Raw genomic sequence first — 25,706 nt, forward strand, 5'->3', positions numbered from 1 at the left:
AGTATAGAATAACTGTCTAATACAGAAAGCAGCAAAAATGGCTACTGTCCAGACACTTACAGAAACTATTTAACAAATGTAAACAATTGTTGTGGTCTCTAATTTATCCCTCATTTGATCTAGAGTTTTGGATATCAAACAAGAACGCACGTTTGTGACATCTGAGCTCTTCACTGTCGAGGTAAGATGAGATGCAATTCCAATTTCTCTACCAGTACTGACCTCCCCTAGTTAATTCTTTTTCCTATATCTCTATATGACTGTGTTGGAGAAGTTCAACAGAGTGTACACAGTGATTTGGAGAGCAGTCTGACAGATAATTTCTTGGGTGCTATACAGCATCTTGCCTCACCAAACACTTAATCTGGCATGTAAATAATACCGGACGTGTTCTGCCTGCTGTTGTGGCACCACGGGTGAAATGCTCCAGCTGTTACTATTGCCAGCCTTCCTCACGTGTGTGGTGATGTGGTGAGGTGGGGAGTAAGCTGCAGCATCCGTCCAAAACTTGAAGAGCCAGCTTTGCACGCTGGCTGTAATTATCCAGGATCAATTTGCCTTAAAGCGGTGTGGAGAACACCCTTTACTCTTAAGTAATTCTGCATTTTAAGTAGGGCCTCAGTTTTGCACTTTATCCACAAAGAGCACAGAACAAAATCATTATTGATTTGTGGAGTACTTGATATAGTAAAGTGAAGAGGGTTGAATCATTTAATGGCATCTCTTAGAAGGATCATTTGTCTCATGGTGTATCTCTTCTTTCAACTGGTTTGGCAAAGGTGTGGTTCTTCTGACTTCATGCTAATGCTGCCTGAGTCCAGCCTGACTTAGTTTGTGAAATCACATGTGGAAACCAAAGTAGGGATCTTTGCTAAACAAGCTTACAACTGGAATTCAGTAATGCTATTGAGTTAACAAGTTCTTCTATTTTGGCATTGAAATCTAATTGCCCACTGGGATGCAAAAAGCTGCTCACTATTTTCACTAGTGGATATAAAGAAGAGATTAGATTTAAGATGATTGTAGCAAAGGACTACAATGGAGTTAACAAATGTCTTTCAGAACACATTATTATCAGTTTTCTCAGGTTGTGATAGACCAGCTTACCAGTTTGGGTAACTTGAAGATAACATGTCACTGCATGGGGTAGACAAATCCCTCTAATTCAGTGACTAACTTGGGTTCAAAAAACCTTTTTAACAAAGACTAGCTTTGACAGACCCTGTAACTAGTCTAATGTTTCCAATGAGATTTTAATGAAGTGATGTCATTTTTATTATTGCTACTAAGTAAATTAAACTAAATCTATTCTCTTAGTTTTTGATTGAGAATATTAGAGCAATTTTCCATTGCAGCCTCTCCCAATGAGGCAATTTTATGAGTATGTAGTAAATACAGTCCCTGAGTGAAGAAATGCCACATGATATTAACTGCACTTTAAACACAATGTATTTTCACTGACTGTCCACTTCAAGAATCTGGCAGTGTTGTACAATGAGAGGGTTGAAGGGAGGAATTTGTGTTCCTAAAAAATTTAATTGGATGTTGGATTTGCATGGTGGCTTCTAATCATCCTGGGACAGGCTGTTGGATAATTAGATGGGAAGTGCAAAGGAGTCATTCAGATTTATAGTCCTCAGTGTCTTCAGAGGCTGTTCTGTCTTGTGACACCTAGTGAATTATGAAGCTTTTCTTCAAAAACTGAGACATGGATAATCAAAAAGGGTAGAATATTTGTGGTGGTTTGGCCCTGGCTGGGGGCCACATGCTCACCAAAGCCACTCTATCACTCCTGTTCTTAGATGGACAGGCAAGAGGGAAAAATAGAACAAGAGCACAGGAGTCAAGATAGAAGAAATTTAATTAAATGCAAAGCCAAACAAAGGCTGTGCAAGGAAATAAGAGCAAACAAAAATGCTGTTCTCTATTTCCCATCAAACAGGCAATGTTGGGTCACTCCTGGTAAGCAGGGCTTCAACACACAGTGCGGTTGGCCTGGAGGACAGACACCATCAACAGATGTCCCCACATTTCCTTCTTTCACTTAGCTTTTATATCTGACCTGATGTCATATGGTGTGGAACACCCCTTTGGTCAGTTTGGGTCAGCTGTCTCAGCTGTGTCCCTTCCCAAGATCTTGCCCACCTCTCAGCATACTCTTGGGGCAGGGGAATGTTGGAAAAGAAGAACCTGGGTGCTTGGTTCAGCAGTAGCCAAAACAGTGGTGTGTTTCCAACACGCAGCTACATCACTGCAAAACACAGCACTATAAAGATGCTCTGGGGAGAATTTACTCCAGCTCAGCCAAACCAAATGCAATCTTGAACGTATCTTTCAGCATTAGAATTAATTTGCTCTAATCAGATAGAGAAAAATGTATATATTTTCATAGTAAAGCTAATAACTGGGGGGGGGAGAGATTTTGCTTTTTTGCTTTGTTGCTTGTAAGAGCCAAAGCCCTCTTTCAGCAAAGTGTTTAAAGCATTTATTGCTAAAGCAGTCCTGCAAAGAGCTTTGTATCATTTTCATCAGTGTCAATCACAGCATATTAAATTTAGCAGGCATTTAAATTTAGATCAGGAACCAAAATTATCATGTGTTTAACTGGTGGTAATAACAAGAAAAGTATTACAGCTATACCCACTCCACTCAATACATACTTTTGACTGTGGGTATAGATGTAGTGTTTGACAGAAAATAGCAGTAATTGTAGAGGCTTATTTGAAACATTAAATCAGTCCTGTCAAGACTTTCATCCCAGTGTTTAATAATCCTATTAGGTTAACTCCTTAATTTCCAAGGAGAGAAACTTGGAGTCTAGTCAGGAAGATAGAGCACTTTTTTTTCCTCTCTAGTGAAATGCCTCACTGACTTAGTGTTTACTCATATGGTGCACCCTTGGAATGCTCTATGGGAAGATCCATACTGATAGTCTGATTGTAGCAAGGACTTTCTCAAAGGAAGCTTTATGTTCAAACGATGCTTCTAGAAAAATAACCTTTTTGACATTTTACTGGCAAGCACGGATTTTTTTTTTAATAATGAGGATTTTAAAAAGCATGCAGCTGCCCAGATATGAGAAGGATGCTGTCATTCCTAAAGCATCTCCTGCATGACCTAGGCAGGGGCTATTTCCATACTTCAATTGCCCATCTACAAAATGGAGATGTTTGGAGTGGGAAGTCTGACAAGAAATTTCTTCTGAGGCTCTCTAAAATATTGTGGTAGTTTTCTTTAACAGCATTCCACAGCAGACAGACCTGGTACAGAATAACCTGCCCTAGTCATAGAAATAAGAACCTGAGTCTGGTGAGGCTAGGAGTGGACCTGTTGGATTATTATCTACTTAAGTAATGCGATGGTAACTTGTTCGTGCTCGTGCTCACTGATCTGAATGCAAGAGGTTGCCAAAAGATAAGGGTTCAGGTTGCACAACCAAGTGACAGCTGCAGCAGCTGTTGCACTCTTTCTCAAGCACTGCATTGCACTGACCTTGGGGACTGTCACCTGGTTCCCAAACCACAAGCTGAAGTGCTGTTGCAAAATAATCTGTAGCAAGCACTAACCTACATTGGGTGCTTACTGAATAATTCATAAAATTGTCCAGTTGTCGATTTTTTTAACTAGAAAGGCAAAGTCTTGCTTTATTTATAGAACTGAAGCCAGTGTATATATTTTTTTCATTTCTACCTCCAGTAATTTTTGTGCAAACAAACTTGCACTCTTTCTGGGCATGGTGTATCATGAATATTAAGTTACGTGAATCCGTTAAGAGGAACATCTTAAGAGATGATGATGAATATGGTTTCTAGGATTAAAGAAGTGGGGTAGAAAGTGGATGAGTCAAGGGGATAAAGAATTGCAGTAGGTGGTTATGGTTTATATTTACAAAAAGCCTGGAAATACACAAAAGACTGAAATCTTTTGATTGAGCAACACCAGTCACATTTCCTTTACTCTCTAGCACTGACTCAGCATGCTCACACAATACCCTTGTTTGCACACACAACCTAAAGGTGTCAGGAATCAGGGAGCTGAGTGGCACATCAAAATAGTTTTTAGTATCCAGGAAAATATGATCTAAAAGACAAAGTGCCCACATGTGAGATTTGCAGTGAAAGGGGAGCAGAGGTGACCATCCTGTTCCCCAAATCATTCTGCACAGAATTTTGCAATTTTCCTCTTTTTGTGGACTCAGAAAGTTTCCTCTCTTTGAGGTGGAATTAATTTCTATGATTTTTTTATTTTATGCACCTAGATTTTGGTGTTGCACAGAGTAATAACTTGTAATCATTTTTCTCCTTTATTTTTTTTCAGCCTTTGTCCTGCTCCCTCAATTATTCATAGTTATTAAGTAAAATCCACAAGACATCTATATTCTACAAAGACTGTGCTGTCTTCTGTTGTTTGTGGGCCTGCTACAAAAAACAAACAAAACAAAAACCCAAAACCAAACCAAAACAAACCTAAACCTTAGGCTGGAGTAAATCTTTAAATTACCTGCCACAGAGGCTGGAACTCTAAACACAATAAAAGATCCACCTGGCTGGTTATTTTAATGGTCCTATAAGATACTGGTTTATTATTATTTTGATCCATCAAGGACATAATATGCAGGGAAGACATGCATTTTAAAAATTCATTTTTGTTGGTGGTGCTGTTTTGGTGGGTTTTTATTTTCTCCTACACAGAAAACAAAAGTCTACTGTGCAGACATGATCCTGCAGTCAGCGAGAGCCCTAGATGTACCAAAAAGTCTGTGCCTAGTACCAAGGGCTTATGGGTTTGAAGCAAAGTAATGTGTTCTCTAGTTGCTGTGGGTTATGTTGCCTAGAGTATCAGAAACATCAGGCAATAGGATTTGTCATTTGTTCTCAAACAAGACCAATCTGGAGCACTTACTCAGTAGGTACACAACCTCCTATAGCTATTAGTACCTAGGTTACTGTTCATCCTAGATAAATATAATCCTCACATAACTCCCCATGCATAGGAGGATTGCTCTGTTGAACACTTAGGCAAATCCTACTTTCCAGGCAAAGCAAGCAAAAGAAAGAAGTTCTGTGATGGTAAAAAACTCTTGGGTAAATTGGCTTCATCTAAGCAAGGAAGACAATCTTGGCTGCCGTACTGTCTAGATCTGTAGCCGGTCTAACTGTAGTGTGATTCTCTGTTCACTCCTGCTGTGAGCAAATATTCTCTCTTCTTCTATTTTGACAAGTGTGAAAAATCAGGTAAATTTGTGGAGTTGTTTATTATTGCTGCTGGGTCAGTGGAAGTTAGTAGTTCTAAAATTGTGAAGTATAATGTCCCTTTCATACCTTCAATTTGGTGCTTTACCTTTGGTATTGCCCGTAGTGTCTTTGTCTGAGATTGCTGCCGTGCTATTAGAAATGTTCCTAATTCTTTTCCCAGGTCACCTGCACCGTGGAGACCAGAGACAAGATCCACACAGCCCAGCTGAGGAATGCACTTCTGGAACGCTACCCCACAGCCACCTGGATAGAGCGGTGATGGGCAGAGCACAAAAAAAGGGGCCATGGTCCTCTGACAGATATTCTACAGAGCCCTAATCTTGAGGCATTCAGAACAAATATTATCTTTCAAGGCTGAACAGTTAGCAAATGGTCTCAGAATATTTATCTCCTCCTCAAAAAGTAGTGAATGTATTCAGGAATAAGGTTAAACTCAAAACTTTAGCTTAGCTAATGGAAACTTCTAGTCTCTGTCGGAATTCAAGAATTCCTTATCAGCTGGCTATCTGGATTTTGGCTAGTGTGTAGGATCCAATGGTGTTCAGTAAAGAAACAGGGAGAAGGCATTATTCTTCATAACCGAATATAGACCTCTGAAAGGGCTTTTGATTTTGATATCCGTAGTTAAAGTAATGAAGCTCCTTTTGATGGACTTTGCCATGCTACTGATACGGTAATTTTCCATTTCCAAGCCAGAAGCAGCTCTTCATCTGCTGAAATTGTTTCAGGAGATATATACATGTGTGTGAATTTGAACACGCTTCTGTTCTGATCTTTGCTATTGTGTGAGGAAAAATCATGCTGATAAAATGCAATTAATAAAAACAAACACGCAAACAAAACCTGAGAAACAAACACTGAAGATAAAAGCCAACATTGTATTTTTTTTTCCCAAGGGGAAGTGATGCTATTTATAAAGTCAAGTTCCAAAAGGTATTGCAGCAATAAAAAAAAAAAGGGCAACAGTATATTCAGAATATAATTAGACCTCAGATGCAGAAAACAAACGTCTCAGCTTTTGGGGACTCAGTATGACAAAAAAGCATATAAAATGGGTTGTGTCTCTTCTATACAAAGGGGTTTCTTCACCCATGTGAATGTTGTGATTAGCATTTCACTGATTGTCTTAGTTTCCCTAAAACAGACTCTATTCCTCTCGCCTGACAGATTAAGTATACTGTTAAGGGTGAAATATATTTGGTGAAATATATTTAAAGACCACATGTTAATAGCCAAAGGCAGTGCTGGAAAAAGAGTTAGCCTAAGTCTTAGGCACATGGCTAATGCAATTAACAAAGAACACAATGACCTAAATACCTTTTTCATCACTACAGGCAGACACCAAATAATAAGGCAACAGAGTGGGATGGCAAGAAATGTAGAAGAAATTCAGGCCCACTTCTGAGCATGCACACAACAGTTGTCTTTCCACTTGAGCAAAACTGCCTCTAGCACATCAAGTTGATAATTAAGTATATGAAATAAATATGATGTATTTAGCAGTGCCCCAGCAGAGCCCAGTTGGAAATTCAGTAAGGTCAAAGCAAGCATCTCCATGGGCTGTCTGCGATCAAATCATTCCAGTTTGGAGACTGAGTGAGCTGTTGCTGTCTGACCATGAAAACCAACTTTTACCATAGCTTTTGGGGGAGGAATATGCTGCAAGTCTATAGTGATGCTCCTTTGTTGTCATGTTATAATTTGAGCTTTCATCTTTAGTCCCCCCCTGCAGTTAGGAATGGCTTGGTGGTACGTTTCCTCTATTAGTTCTGCAGAAAACTTTTGTCTCTAAAGCAGAACCAAGAAGTCATGTGGGCAAGAGGAGATGCCCTGGGTAGGTGAAAGTTTTCTCTGCCTTCTCTTAACTCTAGTTAGGCTATGCAGGACATCATCCAGAGAGTTAGTGCAACCTAACCAGAAGGTAGGCCCTATGGACCTACATACCCAATCTTATGCAAATCCCATTTGTGTTATATCTACTACTTATGGAATAGTTACATCTTTGACTTAACTTATGCCTGCAGGGTGGATGAAGAGGGCAGCATTCTGGCCAGTACTTTTTCTTAACGGGAAATAGTCTGGCCATTCCTTCTTATTGCACCTCATGAAGGAGGAGGAGCAGAGAAGCGACCTTCATAAATGGATAAATGTTGAAAGTTCACTGATTTGGACTATTTTTGGAAGCATGTGTTGGTTTAAAGATGGAACTAAAAAGTGGTGGTTGGTTTCTTTCCCTTCTTGCCATCCAGAACAATGGGTATAGGCCTTGGTCTCCAGAACACATCCTGTAAATCACAGCCTGTCAGACATAACACCTTTTTCATGGTCAGAAGATTCTTAAGAAATCTGTGTGAAAATATGTGATGACAGATTACATATTGCATACATGCTACATCCATTGAAACAAGCAACAAAGCACATGATCAAAGAGTAGATTTGGGGATGTAAGACCACTATAAACAAGGGTCTAATTATCCTCTCACCTCTTTTTGCAAAACTCTTTGGAAATTTTGAGAATCTCTCGGGTGAGCAGAAAATGAGACTATAACCAATGTTCTCAGTACTGGTCAACAGCTTCTGCTGTCTGAGTGCTTGGTTTATCATTCTGCATTATATTCTGGACTTGTTTTTTTAAAGAAGCTCAGAGCATTAACAGCTTTTATAATGTGAGAAAACTGCATTTAGCAAGCCTTCAAAAAACTGAGGCAAGAGACATGGCAGGCAGAACACAAACTGTAAATTACACTTCAGCGCTAAACACTTTACATGTGAGTATGATGATAAGAGAGGTATCTTGCCTCTGTGCAGGTCCATTGGCTTTAAAGCCAAGATAAAATACTTCCAAGGTGTGGGGGGAGGGAAAGTGGAAAATCAAAATTAAACACTTAAATTACTGTATGTAATTGGAAACAATACTGAAATATCTGTGCTGCTAACCTTTTTGTGTTATGAAACATAATGGGACTATGGAACTTCAAAGATCTAATGATTTGATTTTAAATGTTTCTACATCCATTTATGGAGCCCCTATTACAGGAAGGATCTGGATGTGCTGGATTGGACGTGGCACTTGGTGCCATGGTTTGGTAGTCATGAGGTCTTGGGTGACAAGTTGGACTTGATGATCTTTGAGGTCTTTTCCAACCTTATTCAGTCTATGATTCTAAGAGGATAATTAGAAAGCTGGAGCACCTTTCCTATGAGGACAGACTGAGGGAGTGGGGACTATTCAGTCTGGAGAAGAGAAGGCTCTGAGGAGACCTTATTGTAGCCTTCCAGTATCTTAAGGGGGCCTACAAGAAAGCTGGGGAGGGACATTTTAGGGTGTCAGGTAATGATAGGACTATGGGGAATGGAACAAAAGTAGAAATAGGTAGATTCAGACTGGATGTTAGGAAGTTCTTCACCATGAGGGTGGAGAGACAATGAAACAGGTTATCCAGGGAGGTGGTGGAAGCCCCATCCCTGGAGATTTTTAAGGCCAGGCTGGATGCGGCTCTGAGCAACCTGATCCAGTGTAATGTGTCCCTGCCCATGTCAGGGGGGTTGGAACTAGATCATCCTTGAGGTCCCTTCCAACCCTAACAATTCTATGATTTTATGTTCCTTCAAAAAGCAAACAAACAAACAAACCCTAACCAACTGAAAAAAACCCAACCTAAACCAAACCACTTCGGAAAAAAATACGCAAACCTAACCACTATGTAAAAATTGTTAAATCAGAAAAGACTAAAATATAAGCATTGTATTTATTTGAAAAAAAAATCATTAAAATCATGCTCTGTCACCTTAGCGGTGCAAGAACTGTCATTCTCTCATACAGTACTGACAGTAGACTTGCATGTCTTGAATTAAAATTTCTGAGTTCTGGTTTTTTCCTTTCTCTGCCATTGACACTGACATGAAATCCATGTCCATGTCCATTCATGGGTGGGGAGCTCTGGGCTGCCAGGGAGGTGAGCACAGATGGGCAGGACTGCTGCCCTGTGCAGTGGGGGCTGGGAAACTGCCAGACTGCTCAGCAGCATGGCTGGGTGAGCATCTCTCCTTACTGGCTTGGAAAGAGACTCTGTTTCATGTACTAGTCCTTGCTTGTACCTGGCTGTGACCCTGAGTGGTGTATAGATCTTGGTGCAGAGGTATCCTGGGCTGGACTTGTGTGGGTGACGTCCATGGTATCTGGTGGATGGATAATCATCACAAATACTGTGAACTTTGGTAAACCAGTTCCTCAATTTCAAAGTGCAGCAAACTCTACCAGCTAAAATATGTGTTTGTATCTCCAGTTGAAGAGGGTGTTTTGACCCAGGTAACTCTGCTAGAGCCAAGATAAATAGCTTTGGGAGCAATCTTGTGAACACAAGGTTTGTCAGGGACACTACAATTTCTTCCAAGTACTTATGTAAAGAACATCTATCTTTAATTGAAAAAAAGTCTCTTCCCACAGTGATTCCTTAATTTCTTCAGCTGACCCCTGTTAGCTCTGATAGCTCATCTTCTCATGCAGGTGGTGTGTCCTCACAAGTAGCACCTTGCCATCTAGCCCATTACTGGCAGATTTAGAAACGTGCAGTAAGTGCATTTGACATGCCATATCAAACTTTTGCCAGATACAGACCTACCATATGGTTTAATGATCAGCAAAGGAAATTGCAAGACTCCAGGGTCGGACTGTAATACCTGCCAGTCACTTATTTGATGGCCTTGATTCTCCTATCACCTTCTTTGCTGTTTGTTTAACTGTAAGCTGTATAAGATATTGAAGTTTGCAGTTTTTTTCTATAAGGATTTTTGCTTTCACGTACTCCCAACTTTGTACTGCATCCCAGTAGAAGGGGAATCTTACTGAGTGTAATGCTCTCCTGAGCCAATGAATTTCCCATTGTTGAAAACCATGTTATTTATTTGTTTATCTATTGCTACAGCAAAAACATAGTGGCTGTGGTTGGAAAACATTCTAGTAAATATGAAAGCTTTAAAGTAATGGTCCCTAAACTCATAAAACCTGTGCCTCTGAAGAAAGGAAGAGCTGAGCAAGTCCTTAAGGAGAAGAGGCAGATCAACCACACATGAGCGCATCCACAGGAAGGATATAAAGGGCTTGCCCTGCCCTTTGGATGGAAGGGTGTGTTGGTGGTATTTGAAATATCTTCTAAATGCAGGTACTCTTACTTGGTAACTCTGGGATTTGTGGAAAATGATGGTGTTTGTTGCATTTTTACTTTTGATCAAAAGTCTGGAGTATCTTTAGAAGGACATTTTAGCTTGTGTGGTTTCTAAAGCTGGTTAATTGTTTTTCCTATTTCCTTGAAGGGTGTCTAAGAGATTTTGCTTTGAGAGAGAGCAGTCTTGAAGGGCACTGATAAATGATACAGCAGTATTCCTTATGCCTCTCTTTCCTCCTCACCCTTTCTCCTTCCCAGTTTTGCATGTGCTGTAGTTATGCAGGGGCCTTGTAAATTTCAGTAGAGCATGTAGAGTGTGCTGTATTACTCCCTCTCCTCTGAAGAGCAACAAGGGGACTGTTGAAAGGGGTTTGTTTCTTTTGCTTTCAATAGACCATGACAATTTCTTGAGCTGCTCATGTAGGCCTTGCATACAGGCAACAGTCTGAATAAACATGTTGCTGACATGATAAACTGAATGCATAGGCTGTTGGCCATATGCCAAAAGTTTTCATTAAGTCCTATTGATTGAGTGAAGTCATTAAAAATACCTCCAGAAAATGTCTTTGTGTGTGGAGATCACCTGCTGGGGGACAGGGGGACAAACATGTAAAAGCTTGTAATTAAGTGAAGTAAGTATGATGGCCTTGTTAATGAGGGCATATAGGCAACAGTACTGTTATGAAAAAGTGTGAATTGAGGGGGCCCACCCCTTATTCAAACAGGAATGTGTAATTCTGATTCATTCAAGGAAACATTTACTTTGGTTTTTTTTTCTCTCTTGGCAAAGAAGTCTTAAAAATGTGAGCTAAAAGTTGATTTTTGTAAGATTCCTCTAAAATCTGTGTATCTGTGGAAGCTCTCCCCACCCCCGAGATAATGCCAGACTGCCCCCAAGCAGCAGACTACAGGACTTCTAAGACTTTGCCTAGGGTGGTTCAGGCTTACTGCAGATTCTTAAGCAATGGTCACGGAAGCCATTCTCCCATCTTTAACTGGGCTCAGGAGACCAGATGCCCAGCCCTAGAAAAAAATGGTATGTCCTTAATGAACCAACACTTGAGTAATTCCAGAGGCTGGCTCAGTTGACTCCCATTGTTTTGGGAAATGTAGGTCAGCAGAGGCAAGACAAAATGCCATAATGTGGTTCTGAGAGAAGTTTTTCACTGCACCCTTGCAAAAATGAGCTACAGCACTTAAGGCTTTAGAAATAGTTCTTGGAAACAGATGGGAGACATCTCATTGTCTTTTCAGGATCAGCAGTTTCTGAGCTGATGCTGCACTTCCTGACCTAGTTTCATGTCAGCAGAGGTTGATTTGAGCAGTAATTTGTCAAACATGCTGATCTGGATTACTTGCCTTTCTTTAAGAATTACATTACACTTACTTCATACATTACACATTTTATAATTTAAAGGTGAAAATTGATCTGGGTAGTTGCTTTGTGTTTTCTCCTGTAACAAAGTTACCAAGTAATCACAGCACAAAAGCACTGTTGTAAGAAACGTGGTTATTTGTGACTTGCATGAAATAGTTTATTTTGCTCACCAATGCAGATCAAATAAATTATGTCTGATTTTTTCGGTATATAGATATGCCTGCCTAGAAAAAACAGGCACTGTTTTTTCAAACTTTCTTGGCATCTACTTTATACTGCTAGCATAAAGCATGTCTACTTTTGCACATGGGCTTTCACAGCAAGGGTATTTTTCTTACGTTTTCAATCTGAGATGGATGGCTAAACTATTTCTCTTTAGTATTGTCAACAGCCTATTTGACAGAAACATCCATCCTTAAAAACCTTTCTTAATGTCAGCTTAGTTTTCAACTTGGTGATGTATTTTCTTATTTAGTGTTGTTCTTTAATAGTAAAAGCCCTTTTGGCAGGCCAGGTGGGTTGGATGTTGATGGAGATGGTTCAACACAGTCTAGCCTTTGAGCTGCTGTAAGAACTTCTGTTGCTCTCCCCTTCTGTTGTGGAAAGGGTATTTTTATGGCAGCGGAAAGAATTGTTCTGTGTGATTAGGAGTAATCCTTTATTGTTGCTATTAGGGTAATTTGGAAAAATAGTTATCCCTGGTGCAACCAGTGCTGTTTCCAATGAGCCTGTTACTAGCCATAACTGTCTCTTTATGGGCTTAGTAAATTGCTGACCTGGAGGATTTGTGCTTTCACAGGCAACTTAATTTTGCAAAGTACTGTGGTATATTTATCTTGCTATGAATTGAGGGACATTATAAACAACTACTCAGCAATCACACTGTGGTATCATTTTGAATCTTATCTTTCCATAGATGTCTGTCTTTATCTCAAGACTATTTTTCATTAAAAGTTAGTCAGCATCACTGATCTTCTTGGAGCTGGGGATCTCATGGGCTTCAAGAACATTAGAAAGCAGATAACTAGGCCACAAAAACAACTGGAAAAAACAAGGGCAGGGAAGAGAAAATGTTTGAAGGTAGGTGAGTACAATGTACTTGGCACTTGTGAAAAATTTGATAAGCAATAGCCAACCAACTCCACAAACAGCTACTGAGATCTGTCAAGCTAAAAAAAAAAACAAAACCCAAACCAACAAAAACACAAAAGCCAAAACCAACCAAACAAAACCAACAACAACCCTCACCAAATAGAGAGCTTTCCAAAAAAATCTGTTGATGCCACCATCTGGCTACAACTTGTAACCTGAGAATACTTTTTACCTCAGTCATTATTTAACAGTTTTTTTCTTCCCCCTCCCACCCCTTCCTTGGGCTGCACTGAAGAGGCTTTTCCCATTGCTTCTCTAAAAGGAAATCCCTCACACTTTTAATTTGATGCTTATTAAGACAAATCAGAATTCATCCTGAGTATTATCCCTATAGATATTTTTGCACAATGGACAATTTTTTCTCTATTTTTCATGGAGACAAGTCGTATCAATACCTCATCAGAAATGCTAGACTCTGCAGGACTGGCTTTGGAAAAGTACATAGCCCACTGATCCTGCAAGGTCCAATGTGAACACTGATAGTGGTGTAAAGATGATGCCTATATATTTTCCATAGACATTTATTTGCAGGATAAATTAAACATAAAAGCAACTTCTTCACTTTTTAAAAATCTTTATTCGAGGATCACAGACTAAGATTAAAAGGTTACAGTGAAACATAGCTTGGGATTTTGACATTCCTGTTGGATTTTTACCCACTAAACATGAATTTCTACTTCTCTACAAAATGTTACCAGTTAGACATTTAAAAATAACTAAACCATTCCAAACTATTCAGCTCTCCATGCTTTTAGTACCCACTGAAGAGCAAAAACTTCATGCACCCGTGCTCGAGTAAGACTTCTTCATCAGAAGTGTTACAGTCTGTAGATGTTGCACAAGGCATAAATTTGTTATGGTCTCCTGAAGCTCTTTGTCAGAGGATGAACCACCTTTTCTTGTCCTTCATTTCAGAGCAGTAGCACCACAGGTGTCATTGTAAAACTTCCCCCCACACCACAGTTAGTATTTTAAATAGTTATGACTTTTAAAAGTGCTAAAAAAAGACTGGCTAAATTCTTGTTCAAAGATTCCAAAGTGAAAGACAGGATGATAAAAGGCTCACTACACAAAGTACTCTGAAGGGTGCTTAAGATGGTCTCTCAACCACAGAATTCAGGGTGTCAGCATCTGGGAAACAGTGGTGTATGTTTAGTCCCTATACCTAATGTTATTCATGAGTCTAAAATTTTCAACTAGGTTTTGGAATGCTAATTGATTTTTATTTTTCTTCTTGGATAATAAATTAATTTTTGAAAAAGCTGCCCTCAAAGCTACAGGATTGTTACTTCATGTTATACTAACTCAAAGACTGAAATTTTCATTCAAAAGATGAGGTCATGCTGCATCAAATTTAAGGCACACGTATTGAACCAGGTTAAAGTGCTTTGCGTATCCAAGCTTATCACTGCACTTCAACCTGAACTGAGAGCTGGTCTTTTTAATGTGCCTGCAGCAATACTGTGGTCTGTCTCTTCAGCAAAAAGTTGACAAAACAAAGTACAAAGACCAGGCTCTAACAACAACAACAAAATACACTAAAACTTCCTGTAGAGAAAATACAGCTAAATTTAAATCCTGTCACAAAGCAGCTGCAAGTTACCATGTGGCTGTAAATAACTCCTTGTTGTAGAAGAATATTCTCCCACACAAAAAGGTAACTTACCAGCCACTACTACCAGATGTCAGGGACTTGTCAATGACAATTAGGGTATATAGGCCATGTCAAAAACTGCAGAGGGGCAACTTACGGCTTCTTGGAAAATAAATGGGATTAAACTCAGTCAAGACTGAAGGGTTGAATTTCTGCTGAACTATCCACAGGGCCCTGTGAATTATAATCTCCTCATTTAATAAGAGGAGAGTTACCTGCCTAGAAGGGCACTGCATCATGTAGCAGGAATGTAATTTGGCTAATTACAGCACCCAGACATGTAAGTGAGGGTATTTTCTGAAAAAATGAGGATGAAGAATGTGAGAAGTGACTTCCTTCACTGTGTTCTAGTAGTGCTTCTTGGCTGGAGGTTTGTAACACACCAGCAGACCAAAAGAAGCATACCCAAACAGAAGTGTCTGAATGAACCATTGAAACTGAATTGCCGGGTCTGTGATTCCTTTAGATCTGAAACAGTAACAAAAGCATAAAATGTGTTAAAACACTTATGGTCTTTCAGACTATACACTGACACTTGCGAAACAATGTTGGATATTTCTACCTACCCTTAATACGTCAGACTTCATGAGAACATTTCAATTTAGTATCATCAACTTCTGACTACTGAGACTTATTTGCTGTGCTAACTAGACATACCAGTTCTTGTGATTTTAGTAGTTTTAAGCTATCTATAAACAAAAGGCTCTTTCAGAGATTTCTTACATGCAATTTCCTCAATAACATATAAATTACAATCTCAGCCTATACTGTTTGACATTACTTATCCTAGAAGTTTATGTACAAAGAACCAGGAACTTAAAGTAGCTTAATAGTAACTTTAATATACAAATGTGTATGTAACTCCTTGTTGACTACAGTTACTAAACGTAGGCTGTATGCTAGCAGGACAAAGAGGCCTCACAATTACTGTATGATGCTGGATGGAGAAGCACAGTTACCTGAATTTGTAACTAGAAAAATACAGGCACAATTGGGCTCAAGGCACCTGACTTTGTTGAAATAGAGACCTTCCCATGTCAGTTAGCTTTAACTTACCATACATGCACTTTTCTGTATATTACAGAAAATGTCCCTTTTTTCTCCACCTCCTTATTGTTGAGAAATAATACTGAATTTTGAGATAAATGAATTAGCATAAACATGACAGCAAAAATCAATGGATTTCACTTCTCCAGTAAATAATGATGTCACACATAATTGTGTTTCAACTCATTAGTTTACGAGGGAGCTCCCTCTGCTGAATTTTGATAGTTCATCTTCCCTGTGCACAAAATGATTGTGCACCAAGTGTTGATTAACACAGCATTTCTCAATGTTCATTCTTAAATTCTTTTACCAGCTGTGAAAAACCCTTTTTATAATTTTAGCTGCAGCATTCTAAATGAGTGCAGAAACTGGAAAAGCTAGGGCTTGAGAAATTTATCTGCCTTGACATAGCAGGCTTATTTGAATAGACTAGATACAGCAATACAGGCCAACAGTCAATTACAGTATTACTAACTATTAAGAAATTTGTATCTGCTTACTCGCTAGTACTTCCTCATGCCTCCTTCATGATGTTCATAAGCAGACAATTATACAAGTAAACAGTTTACAGTGTTTAGTGCTTATAGTAAAATACAACTGTTCAGTAACCCACAGAAGTGTGCATGAAGAGACCATGATGGACAAGCAATTGATGGTCTTTCTTATGGGCTTCAACACTACTCTAAAACTTGATTAATTATCTTGATTACAATACATCCATTTAGTATATCCATTGTTAATCAAATTCCCCTCAGGTGCTTAAAAACCACCTTAAGCCTATATACTTATCTGCAGAATCAGAATTAAAGTTTTAACTTTAAAGCTACATAATTTAAAAGTGCAGCCTGGTAAAAAATTTATTACTAACTCCCATTCTGAAGGTAGAAAATGTTCATCCATATTCTATTATCTCAAGAACCACCTTTAATAGCTTTCCATGGAACAAAATCCCTTTGCCTGCAAAAGATGTTACTTGAGAAGCCTGTGATAGACAGCTCTGAACTGTTTGTTACTTCCTACCAAGAAAATTCAAATGAACAGAAAATTCAAATGAAAATGAATGATGCTGTGTTTGGACAGCATACCTTTCCAAACAATTTGGTATCCTAACATAAGACTTAGTTGGCTTTACTTTTATAGTCTGCTTAGTCGAAGTGCTTTATCCCACAAACCTGCAAATACAAGCAGATCTTAAATAGTCCCAAATGGAAGTGTCCAGTTGTAATCTCATGACAGAGATGCAAACAATTAAGCAGGTAATTGGCATTCTCAAATTCCTGATGAGGTAAGATCTGATGAAGTTGTAACACCTGAAGTTGTCAGGTGATTTCTACATTATCTGTTGTTCCCTCTGTTTTCTGAAGTGCAATGTTACCCAGTGAACAGTGAGTTCAGAGATAGGTAGACAAGCTCTGGCAAATCGTGCTCCTGCCAGTTCTGCAAGTTACCATCCCTTGCTTTTGCACCCTACACAAGTGACCACTAGCAGAATTTGCAGTAGCCTCTTGTGGAGGATAGCAAGCTATAAGTGTAGTAAGAATTTTATTGGTGTCCTCTGAACTGAAATTTCTGCTAAGCACCACCAAAATCAGCCTGTTTATAGCTCTTGTATCAGAAATTCTTTGAAGTGTCTGTTGGGGTGAGGGGAAGGAGGAACTTACTGGCATAACTTAACACCATAGAAGGCTTCTACTACGTGAATCAACCAGGACACCCAGAACCTGATAAAAAGAAAAGATGTTTTATTGGTTGAAAATTACAGAGAAGACTGTTGTATCCAAGATGCATTATGCAGAGTGTAAAACTGGAAGCACAGAAGTGACATAGTACTTCAACATAGAAAATGAGGTACGTTTCTTATCTTAGGGAAAAAAAAACAACTTGGTCTTAAAATAAACTGAAGTCCACTGAAAAAGTTTGAGGACGTGTAACTCATGCAGTATGCCTGGACCTGCCATTCCAAGTATCCACTGCACATTTCCAAAACTTTCAGCACTTAAGTTAAGCCAAAGATTTAGTGAAAACAGTCCAAGTTAATCTTAGTTAAGCATACAAAATCTACCCTTTTGCTAACACAAGTATTTTCAGTGCTCCTAACAAGTTACTGAAGTTTTCATAGGTTTAGTTCTGTGAAAAAAAAATCCCTGTGTGTATAAATTCAGAATATATAATATGGCTTGATTAGTCAAGCTTGGTCTACAGATCTTCATATACAGGCTTTTTTAAAAAAACAAGTTACACAGGATATTCAGTTTGGCTCAATTCAATACCATGCTAAAGCAAAAGATGCTCTGAGCAAAGTCAAAGCAAAGAGGCATAGTAAAATAAACAAGAAAACCTTGCTGTCTTCCTGTCTTTACAAAACATCAGTAAATGAGAGGTCTGCTTACAGGGTAGTGCTTTCCATCTCTGTGGTTCATTAAAATAACAAACCATAAGTTTTGGAATGCAGGAAATCTTAGCACTATGTAGTTTCTTCAGCAGGTTATTTTTCACACGAGCACAAATCAGGACAAGTTAGCAGCAGCACAGAAAATCTTCTTTAATTCTCTAAACTGTTCACTTTTAGGAGGTCTTGCATATGGAGTAATAACTGTCTCCAGAAGTAGTGTCTGAATTTCCTTTCTCACTGTTACAACACAGGTATACCGAATTCTAAACTGAATTTTAAAACTGTCATACTGGTCTTAGCTTATCTAGTCTTCTGTATGATTACTATCTCACACCTTCAGCTCTAATGAGCTTGAAAGGAGAGCTCTTTAAATGTAATTAACAACTGGGTTACAGGAAAGCTTGTTATCACAGACTAAGCAGAACACTCAAAGAGAGGCAACAGGAGAGATACAAAATAATTATAGTCAGATGTAACTTACCCATAGCATACCCATTTGTGATGGTTTTCCACTAAATAATTAAGGAAGGTACCAAATATTCCCAAATAACTATAAGGTATAGTTGAAGGCCAAAGCGTTACCCACTAAAAAAAAAAAAAGACAGTTAAGTTACCTCACAGTAGAATTACTATCCATTTAACCTTCAAATCAGCTTCCCTTCCACCCCACCAAGTCCACTGAACATGGTTTAGTGCTCATCTATTCATAGTATTACAATCCATTAACCTTGTCTAAGACTCATACTCTTCAACAAGACTGCTAGCCTTCCAAAGCACACTTAAGAAGATTCAAGCCTATGACATTTCCTTTCCTTGACATACAAGATGCCAAGGTGGCAAGTTTAAAGTTGCTGCGTACCAAGACTGTCTCTGCACATTAAGTGGCATTTAAGTTTTAAGCTCATTACCTATTAGACAGGGTAGCTGCCTAAAATACATCGTCTCTGTCCTGAAGAACATCTGATGCAACTAACCTGAAGAATTCAAACAATGACCAGACTGAGAAGGAAGAATAACTACTTATCTATTAGTAGGGAACGTCCCTTTAAAATGTCACATTTTGTTCTATTTTGAACAGGGCATAGAAGATAGTTGAACAGAAAACCCAAAGCTGCACACAGTGTTCAGGGATCTTTCTGGTCACTGAGTTGTCTGCAGTGCTTATCACTGTCTACCTTCATTTTAAACAAGCTGTGGAAGAAAAGCAGGCACTCCACTGGGTAAAGGCTAAGCTTGACCAAGGCTCACTTTTATTTCTCTCTCCTCTGGTATCAGTGCTGCAGTTTCTAACTACATGTAAATTCGGCTATGCCAAGGATGTGGCAAGATAATGGATTTAAACAGGGAATCTGCTTAAAGCTCATTCTATTTCTTGAAATAGTCCAAAAGCTGTTTTGTGAGCTGTTTGGCCTGCCCTGACCATCAGGTTTTTTTTTTCAGTAGTGGCTCTTATCTGTAGAAAACCCATGCACAAGAAGAAAAGCTGTACCACTTGAGAAATTAATAGATGACCTTCATAAACTTGTCTGATACAGAAAACTGTCATTCATCTCCCCACTTCAGTAATCTCACCTATTTTAGCTAAAGTCTGGTTTTTAGAAATTAAGACAGCACGGTGACTGAACCAGTCTGTTTTCCAACACTTGTCCAACAACACTACCGGTTAATATAGTCTGTAGTTACAGCTGTCACTTGTAAAAGCATCTTGTTGATCACATAACCAGTGGCTGTCAAAGAGCATATTTCAGTTTTGTGACTGTTGAAGACACGTTCACAGGGTACCAGCAAAGCGAACCCACACAAGCTGCAGCACTTGGGTGGGTGTAAGCACACCTAGGGATGCTGTGCACATCCAGTGCCACGGCCTCGCTTTGCTTTGGAATCCAATTCAAGTATTTTATTTTCATCTCTGACCTTCCTCCATGGGTTTTCTCAGGTCCCCCACAAGCTGATGTAGCTAAAGTAGCATTTCCCATTTCCTTTTCCCCCTCTTTTTTCCCTGGGTGTATGTCAGAAAGTTTCCACAGACGCTGAGAATATAAAGGAAGCCAGTTCCACAAACCCTGCACCTTCCCGGCTACCCGCCATGCCCGCTGAGGACGGTTGCCGCTGTGGTAGCAGCCAACCTACGGAGGTCCCCATCGGGTACGTGAGTTTTGTGGCTCCGGGCAGCCCCTGCAGGCCTGCACCCAGGGGCCGCGGGTACCCCCACCCCACTGCTCCTTACGCCGAGAAGGATCATGCCGAAGGTGATGGCAATCATCCAGATAAGTCGGGAGCGCTCGAAGTGGCAGCTGCCATCGCGGGGTCGCTCAGCGCCCGTCACCGCAGTCATCTCAACCAGGTCGCCACCGATCGCCGCTCTGTGGGCCGAGCGCCGCCGCCGGTCCTAAGGCCGCCGCGCGGGGGGGGGGGCGGGACCGGGGCGGGGCCGCCCTGCCGGTGACAGACCGGTGGGACCATGACGCACGGCGGGGGTGGGTCCGTGGCGGTGCCGCCCGCGGCCTGCTGCCCGCGGAGGGCCGGGGCGCGCCGTGCTGTGCCGCTGCCGAGGGGCACGCGGCGGAGCCTTCCAGGGCCGGTGTGGGTCTGCCCCTGGGGCCGCGCGGGGCAGAAGTGGCTTTCGGGGCGAACGTGGCCAGCGATGGCGCTGTGTGCAGTCTCTTTCAGCTGCTGATGGCGTCACCTGCCATGAGCCCTATGACCGAGGCGGCAGCAGGACGGTGGCGTGTCCCGGGTTCGGAGGCCGCAGGCAGGGTCGGCAGCGTCCGGTCACGTCCTTCAGTGGGCCTGCTTGCGGCCGCCTCGCCACCACACCATGCGGCCGGCGCGGCCTGGCTGCCAGCTCTTTTAAAGAGCTGTAGTGAGGGTCTGCGGTCAGGAAGTCGGCCAGCCCCCGGGCCGCCCTGCCCTAGGAGCAGGAGAACCGCAGTTCACGAAATGCAACGCTAGTTGTGAGCTACAGCTCTCCGCTTCAGGGATAGAGGAAAGACAGAAAACGTAGGAAAACAGACAATTACAGCAAATGTAGAGTGCCCAAGGCTCCGCGCACGTCCAGGCAGGTACTGACATCCTCTATTAGCACTCCTCTGAACTCCGTGCACCTTTCTAGGCCACCCCTTGTGTCTCAACTTGGAGGTGAACGGTGCCGTAGTTAAGCTACGCGTGCCCTCTTGTGGCACAAATGGTGAAGTCACAGGGAAAATGAGGTTGAAAGGCGTCTTCCAACGGAAGGGGCAGGGGCAGAGGACTCTATTCGGTACAGACGGGCACTGTAGCACTGGCGCAGGCCACGTGTGGATTGGAAATAGCAGTAATTCTCTCTAGGTCCCTTTCAATCGAAAATATTCTATGATTTCTATCTCTGAACAATTCAGTCCTGTTATTTAGAAAATATGTAATTGAAACCTACAGATTTCAAGTGTATTAAGTACAGAATTTTCTACTGTATGCCCTTCTGGGATAGATTTGGACTCGGTCCACAGATAGAAAGGTTGGAGGGAGGGTCTCATGCTTTTGTTTGAGCTCTGCTACCTGTTTGCTTGACAGTGACAACATAGAAGACAGGGTGACAAATGTTGACTGCTATCCTTGCCTGGAGGCAAAACACGCCGTTCTTTTGACTATGTGATGAGGACGACCCTGTAAAACTCTTCAACAACTAATGCAGCAAGTGCTGATATTTTCCCAGCATGAGCACTATGTTGCAGAAAAGAGTCGCTGTAGAAGGGGACTGAGTTTGCAAGTGTTTGGATTAGTTTTGTTCTTTCCTAAGACAGTCCTTTTTCCCTGTTCCTGTATTTCATTCCCAGCTATTCTTGCCCAAAGCACTGTGCTTATTTTGATGAGGTGTCCTGTGGAGATTATAGGGTAGTTTGGTAAGAAATTTGCACAGTGGTAAAAGCTGTTGCTGGGAGGCCATCTGAGAAGCTGGCTACATGGATCGCCACCTGCATGATAAAGTTGCCTGGGTTGCTTTCCTAATATAAGGGAAAAGTTTGTGTGGCTTCATCGCCAATGTCTTGGTATCTGGCAGAAATTTCCAAAATTCTGCCTGTTTTTGTGGCTCACAGCTTAATTCCTTGCTCTTCAGAACATGCTACACAAATTGTTTCTGCCTGCCTGTAAATCTGTGTCCAAAGGTTGTGCTGAGATCCTGAGACTGTCCGAGCTTTGTGGCAGAAGTACCTGGAGTTGTTGTGCCCCACACAACAAGCTCTGCTCACACACTGAGAACTTTTAAGGGCGCAATGAGGCAATTATATTAGAAGGGAAACAAAAAGCAAGACTTGTGAAAAGGATGAATGTGCTGCTCCGCGGAGGTGACTGGAGAGGGCAGTCAAGTACACAGCAGAGAAATGAGCTGTCAACTGGCCGCTGCTGTGGCAGAAAGACCTTGGCAGAAGGGTGTTGCAATCTCCGTCACGGGGTGTGTAGCCAGCAGCTGGGGATGGAGAGTCAAACCATTCCCCTTCCTACTGACCCATGGGGGGGACACACATCTCAGCTGCTTGTGCATCTCTGTGGACGTTTGCTTTGTTAGACTGGCTTTGGTGGCCAAAAGCAGCCATGTGAGTTCAGAGATGGTATGTGGATGATATTGTATTGTCCTTTCTGCCACCCACACCACATCCTTTTGGGCAGACAGGGAAGCCGACTTACCCTTCTTTCTGTCTCATCAACAGTAGTAGATTTATATTTAAATCATTTATGTTTAAATTATATGCCTTAAGCAGTATTCTTCCTGTCCCAGGTAGACATTGGTCACAAAGAGAGGCCTGTCTTCATGTGTGACAGCAGCCCTGATTTGCTGCCAGTGTTGTTGATGCAGATAGCTCTACCAGTCCCAGGCATCTCCACAGCCTTGAACTTAAACAGTTAATGAAGACAAGTCCCTGCTCAATCTTAAAAACAAGTCAGGGAAAAAAAAATGTTTCCTCATGATTACCTACAAACATTTTTTCTTTCACTTGCATCACTTGGTTTAGATTTCAGATTAGGTTGGCAATTAAAGCCATAGCTACTTTTTCAGAATCTGACCAAAGGAGATGTTTGTTACGAGATCAACAGGTAAGGTTGCTAGCTGTACAGTAACATGAAAATGTGATGTGTAATCCTCTTTGAGATTTCAAAGACAGCTACATCTGTTTAATTTTTGTTGTTGGGGTGTTGTTTGTTTTTTTTTTTTATTGAAGTTGTGTTTGTAGGGTCCTGACATCTCTATAGTGACTGGATATGAAAACTGAAATGGTCCTGCTGAAATCAATAAAATGGACCTGTGCATTCTTCTTGCTTAATCCCTGAGACGTAACTAGCCCATTTCACACACTATTTAGATCAATACATCGCTCTCTGAGATTTTGAAATTCTGATGTTTCTGTTGTAACTAGTAATGGAGGAAACTTGCTCCCCCTTCAGTTCAGAAACATTTGCTATCTCTAACTTAGAGATATTGACTATCTCACTTTCATCGGAAAGTACAATGGGTATTTGCCAGGTAGTCTGCCTCTTTTGTTTGGTGTTCTTGGTAGATGCCAGAGACTAGATAGAGGCAGGTTAGTTCTTCTGTCCTTTAAAATTCTTTTTTTTAAAAAAAGGGGGAGAGTGGGAGGGTTAGTCTAATTCAGACCAATCTTTATGGTATGAGTCATCTTGCTGGAGTCAGTGAGGTGGCTTGTGTAAACACCAACTTTCTGTATAAGTAAGAGGGGGTTTGGCTTCTTCTAGGAAGTTACTTGGAAATGAACTTCGGCTAACTTTAAACTGGATTTGAAGCTGGTATTAAAAAAAAACAAACTGAAATGTATTCAGTGAAAGTCACCTAAGGAGATGGGATTATCAATAAAACAATTTATTTTCTTAAAAATCAGGGTTAAATGACAAAATCTGTAATGAAACTACTGCAAGCAATGTCTGATTCCTAATGTAACTAATTAATGTGAGTGTTCCTCTGTTGTTTATAAATGGGGAATTAAAAAATATTTCACTTCAATCTTTTAGTTCTAGGAATGGAGAAGCTAAGAAAAAGTGTGATCTTTAAAAATATTTCATGTTGCAGTTTGACTAGTGTTACAGTTTTGAGGTTTACAGTCAAGATTTTCAGCAGATTCTCACACTTACAAAAAAATGTAAAGAGTAATGAGATGCACGTAAGAAGTAACAATGGAGTGTAGTAATCCTGCTGGTTGTAATGAATACCCTTGGTGACTTGGAAATAAATAAACCTTTGCATGTATATCTGCTGTATCCTCCTCGTAGGTAAATGGACTTCTTGGATCTTTGATAAAGCAAATTCTCTGCTATCACATTTTTAACACAATTGGGAGCATAATTCAAGTCTTGGAAATTATCAGTTATAAGGGTACCAGCCAAATATTTGTTCTTTATGAAGTTTAAGAACTAATATCAATAAGCTATAAAAGTGTGAGTTTCTTGTTAATTTTACTACAAACTCATTTTGTGCATTTTAGAGATTAGTTGACTTGCTGGAACGAGTCCAGAGAAGGGCAACGAAGTTGGTAAGAGGTTTGGAACACAAGCCCTATGAGGAGAGACTGAGGGAGCTGGGGTTGCTTAGCCTGGAGAGGAGGAGACTCGGGGTGACCTTATTGCTCTCTACAACTACCTGAAAGGAAGTTGTAGACTGGTGGATATTGGTCTCTTCTCCCAGGCAGCCAGTGCCAGAACAAGAGGACACAGTCTCAGGTTGTGCCAGGGGAGGTTAGGTTGGATGTTAGGAAGAAGTTCTATACAGAGAGAGTGATTGCCCATTGGAATGGGCTGCTCGGGGAGGTGGAGGTGTTCAGGAGGAGACTTGATGGGGTGCTTGGTGCCATGGGTTAGTTGTTTAGGTGGGTTGGATTGGTTGATGGGTTGGACGCGATGATCTTGAAGGTCTCTTCCAACCTGTTTTTTATTATTATTATTATTATTAATAATAATAATAACTAATAATATTGTTCTATATGCTCATTTTAACATTACCACTGTTTTGGGTTTTTTTGTTATTAAAAAGGAACAGAAAGGTGAAATGTGCTTCAGCCAATATTGCATTAATAGGCCCTTCTAAATAGAAAGCCAAGGCTCACCAGTTTGAAACCCAGGAACAGATGTGCATTTTACAGTTCTGTAAATCTTTTAACTGATGTTTTTACTGGAAGTCAACAACTTTAATCCTACTAAAAATATTTTGTCAACATTTTTGATGGCTTTCTTCTACTGTATGAGGTGGCTTTAAAAAATGAAATAGTAACACTGACTTGATATCTCAGTAACAGTTGGATTTATGCTACAAGTATTTGGTGGGATTTTTTGAAAGTAGATGTATACTACATGTATTTTACAGGGTTTTTTGTTTGCTTTTGTAGAAAAACCTGTGTAGTTTATTAAAAAATTTATACACACAGATAAGGGGTTGTGACTGCACACCAGCGACCTACAACACTATAGACTGAGTAATTAAAATAGGCTGAGGGAGTAAGTCTGCAGCAAACCATCAGAATCCGGATGTTGCCTTCTGTCCTTTATGCACTTGATGACAGCACATGTGTAGTTTAATACATAGTATTTGGTATCTGATGTCACTTCATGTTTATGTCAGAAAGAATTTCTAACTCTTGGGTTCTGCTTCCTGTTATCAAAGACACTGCCTTAGATTGTCAAG

The 25,706-nt window shown here is 40.5% G+C and overlaps 2 protein-coding genes across 3 annotated transcripts in view; one reads left to right on the forward strand and one right to left on the reverse strand.

Moving 5' to 3' along the window:
- LOC137441925 (L-threonine ammonia-lyase-like) overlaps positions 1-14,216 on the forward strand; it is a 36,806-nt gene extending 22,590 nt beyond the window's left edge. For both annotated transcript variants that reach the window (XM_068139936.1, XM_068139937.1), the window contains 2 exons: positions 124-181; positions 5,416-14,216. In XM_068139936.1, coding sequence (XP_067996037.1) covers positions 124-181; positions 5,416-5,514 — 157 coding nt within the window. In that variant the 3' untranslated portion in view covers positions 5,515-14,216. The remainder of the gene's footprint in view (positions 1-123; positions 182-5,415) is intronic.
- Positions 13,513-20,431, reverse strand: TMEM254 (transmembrane protein 254). The gene is made up of 4 exons (XM_068139938.1): positions 20,271-20,431; positions 18,525-18,628; positions 17,313-17,372; positions 13,513-15,072 (listed from the first exon to the last, which is right to left on the reverse strand). The coding sequence occupies exons 1-4, from the start codon at positions 20,376-20,378 to the stop codon at positions 14,952-14,954; spliced, it is 393 nt and encodes a 130-aa protein (XP_067996039.1). The 5' UTR covers positions 20,379-20,431; the 3' UTR covers positions 13,513-14,951.
- Positions 20,432-25,706: the final 5,275 nt, after the last annotated feature.

Source organism: Melanerpes formicivorus, unplaced genomic scaffold (genome assembly GCF_026170545.1).
Source record: "Melanerpes formicivorus ecotype bairdi unplaced genomic scaffold, bMelFor1.0.p_v2 SCAF_6, whole genome shotgun sequence".
Taxonomy (NCBI): domain Eukaryota; kingdom Metazoa; phylum Chordata; class Aves; order Piciformes; family Picidae; genus Melanerpes; species Melanerpes formicivorus.

Excerpts from the sequence above, each read along its gene's own strand:
- TMEM254 (XM_068139938.1), bottom strand. The coding sequence starts at position 20,378 with ATGACTGCGGTGACGGGCGCTGAGCGACCCCGCGATGGCAGCTGCCAC. Across the intron at positions 18,629-20,270 it reads TCGGCATGATCCTTCTCGGC|TGGGTAACGCTTTGGCCTTC; the intron begins GTAAGGAGCAGT and ends TTTTTTTTTTAG. Across the intron at positions 17,373-18,524 it reads CACAAATGGGTATGCTATGG|GTTCTGGGTGTCCTGGTTGA; the intron begins GTAAGTTACATC and ends TCTTTTTATCAG.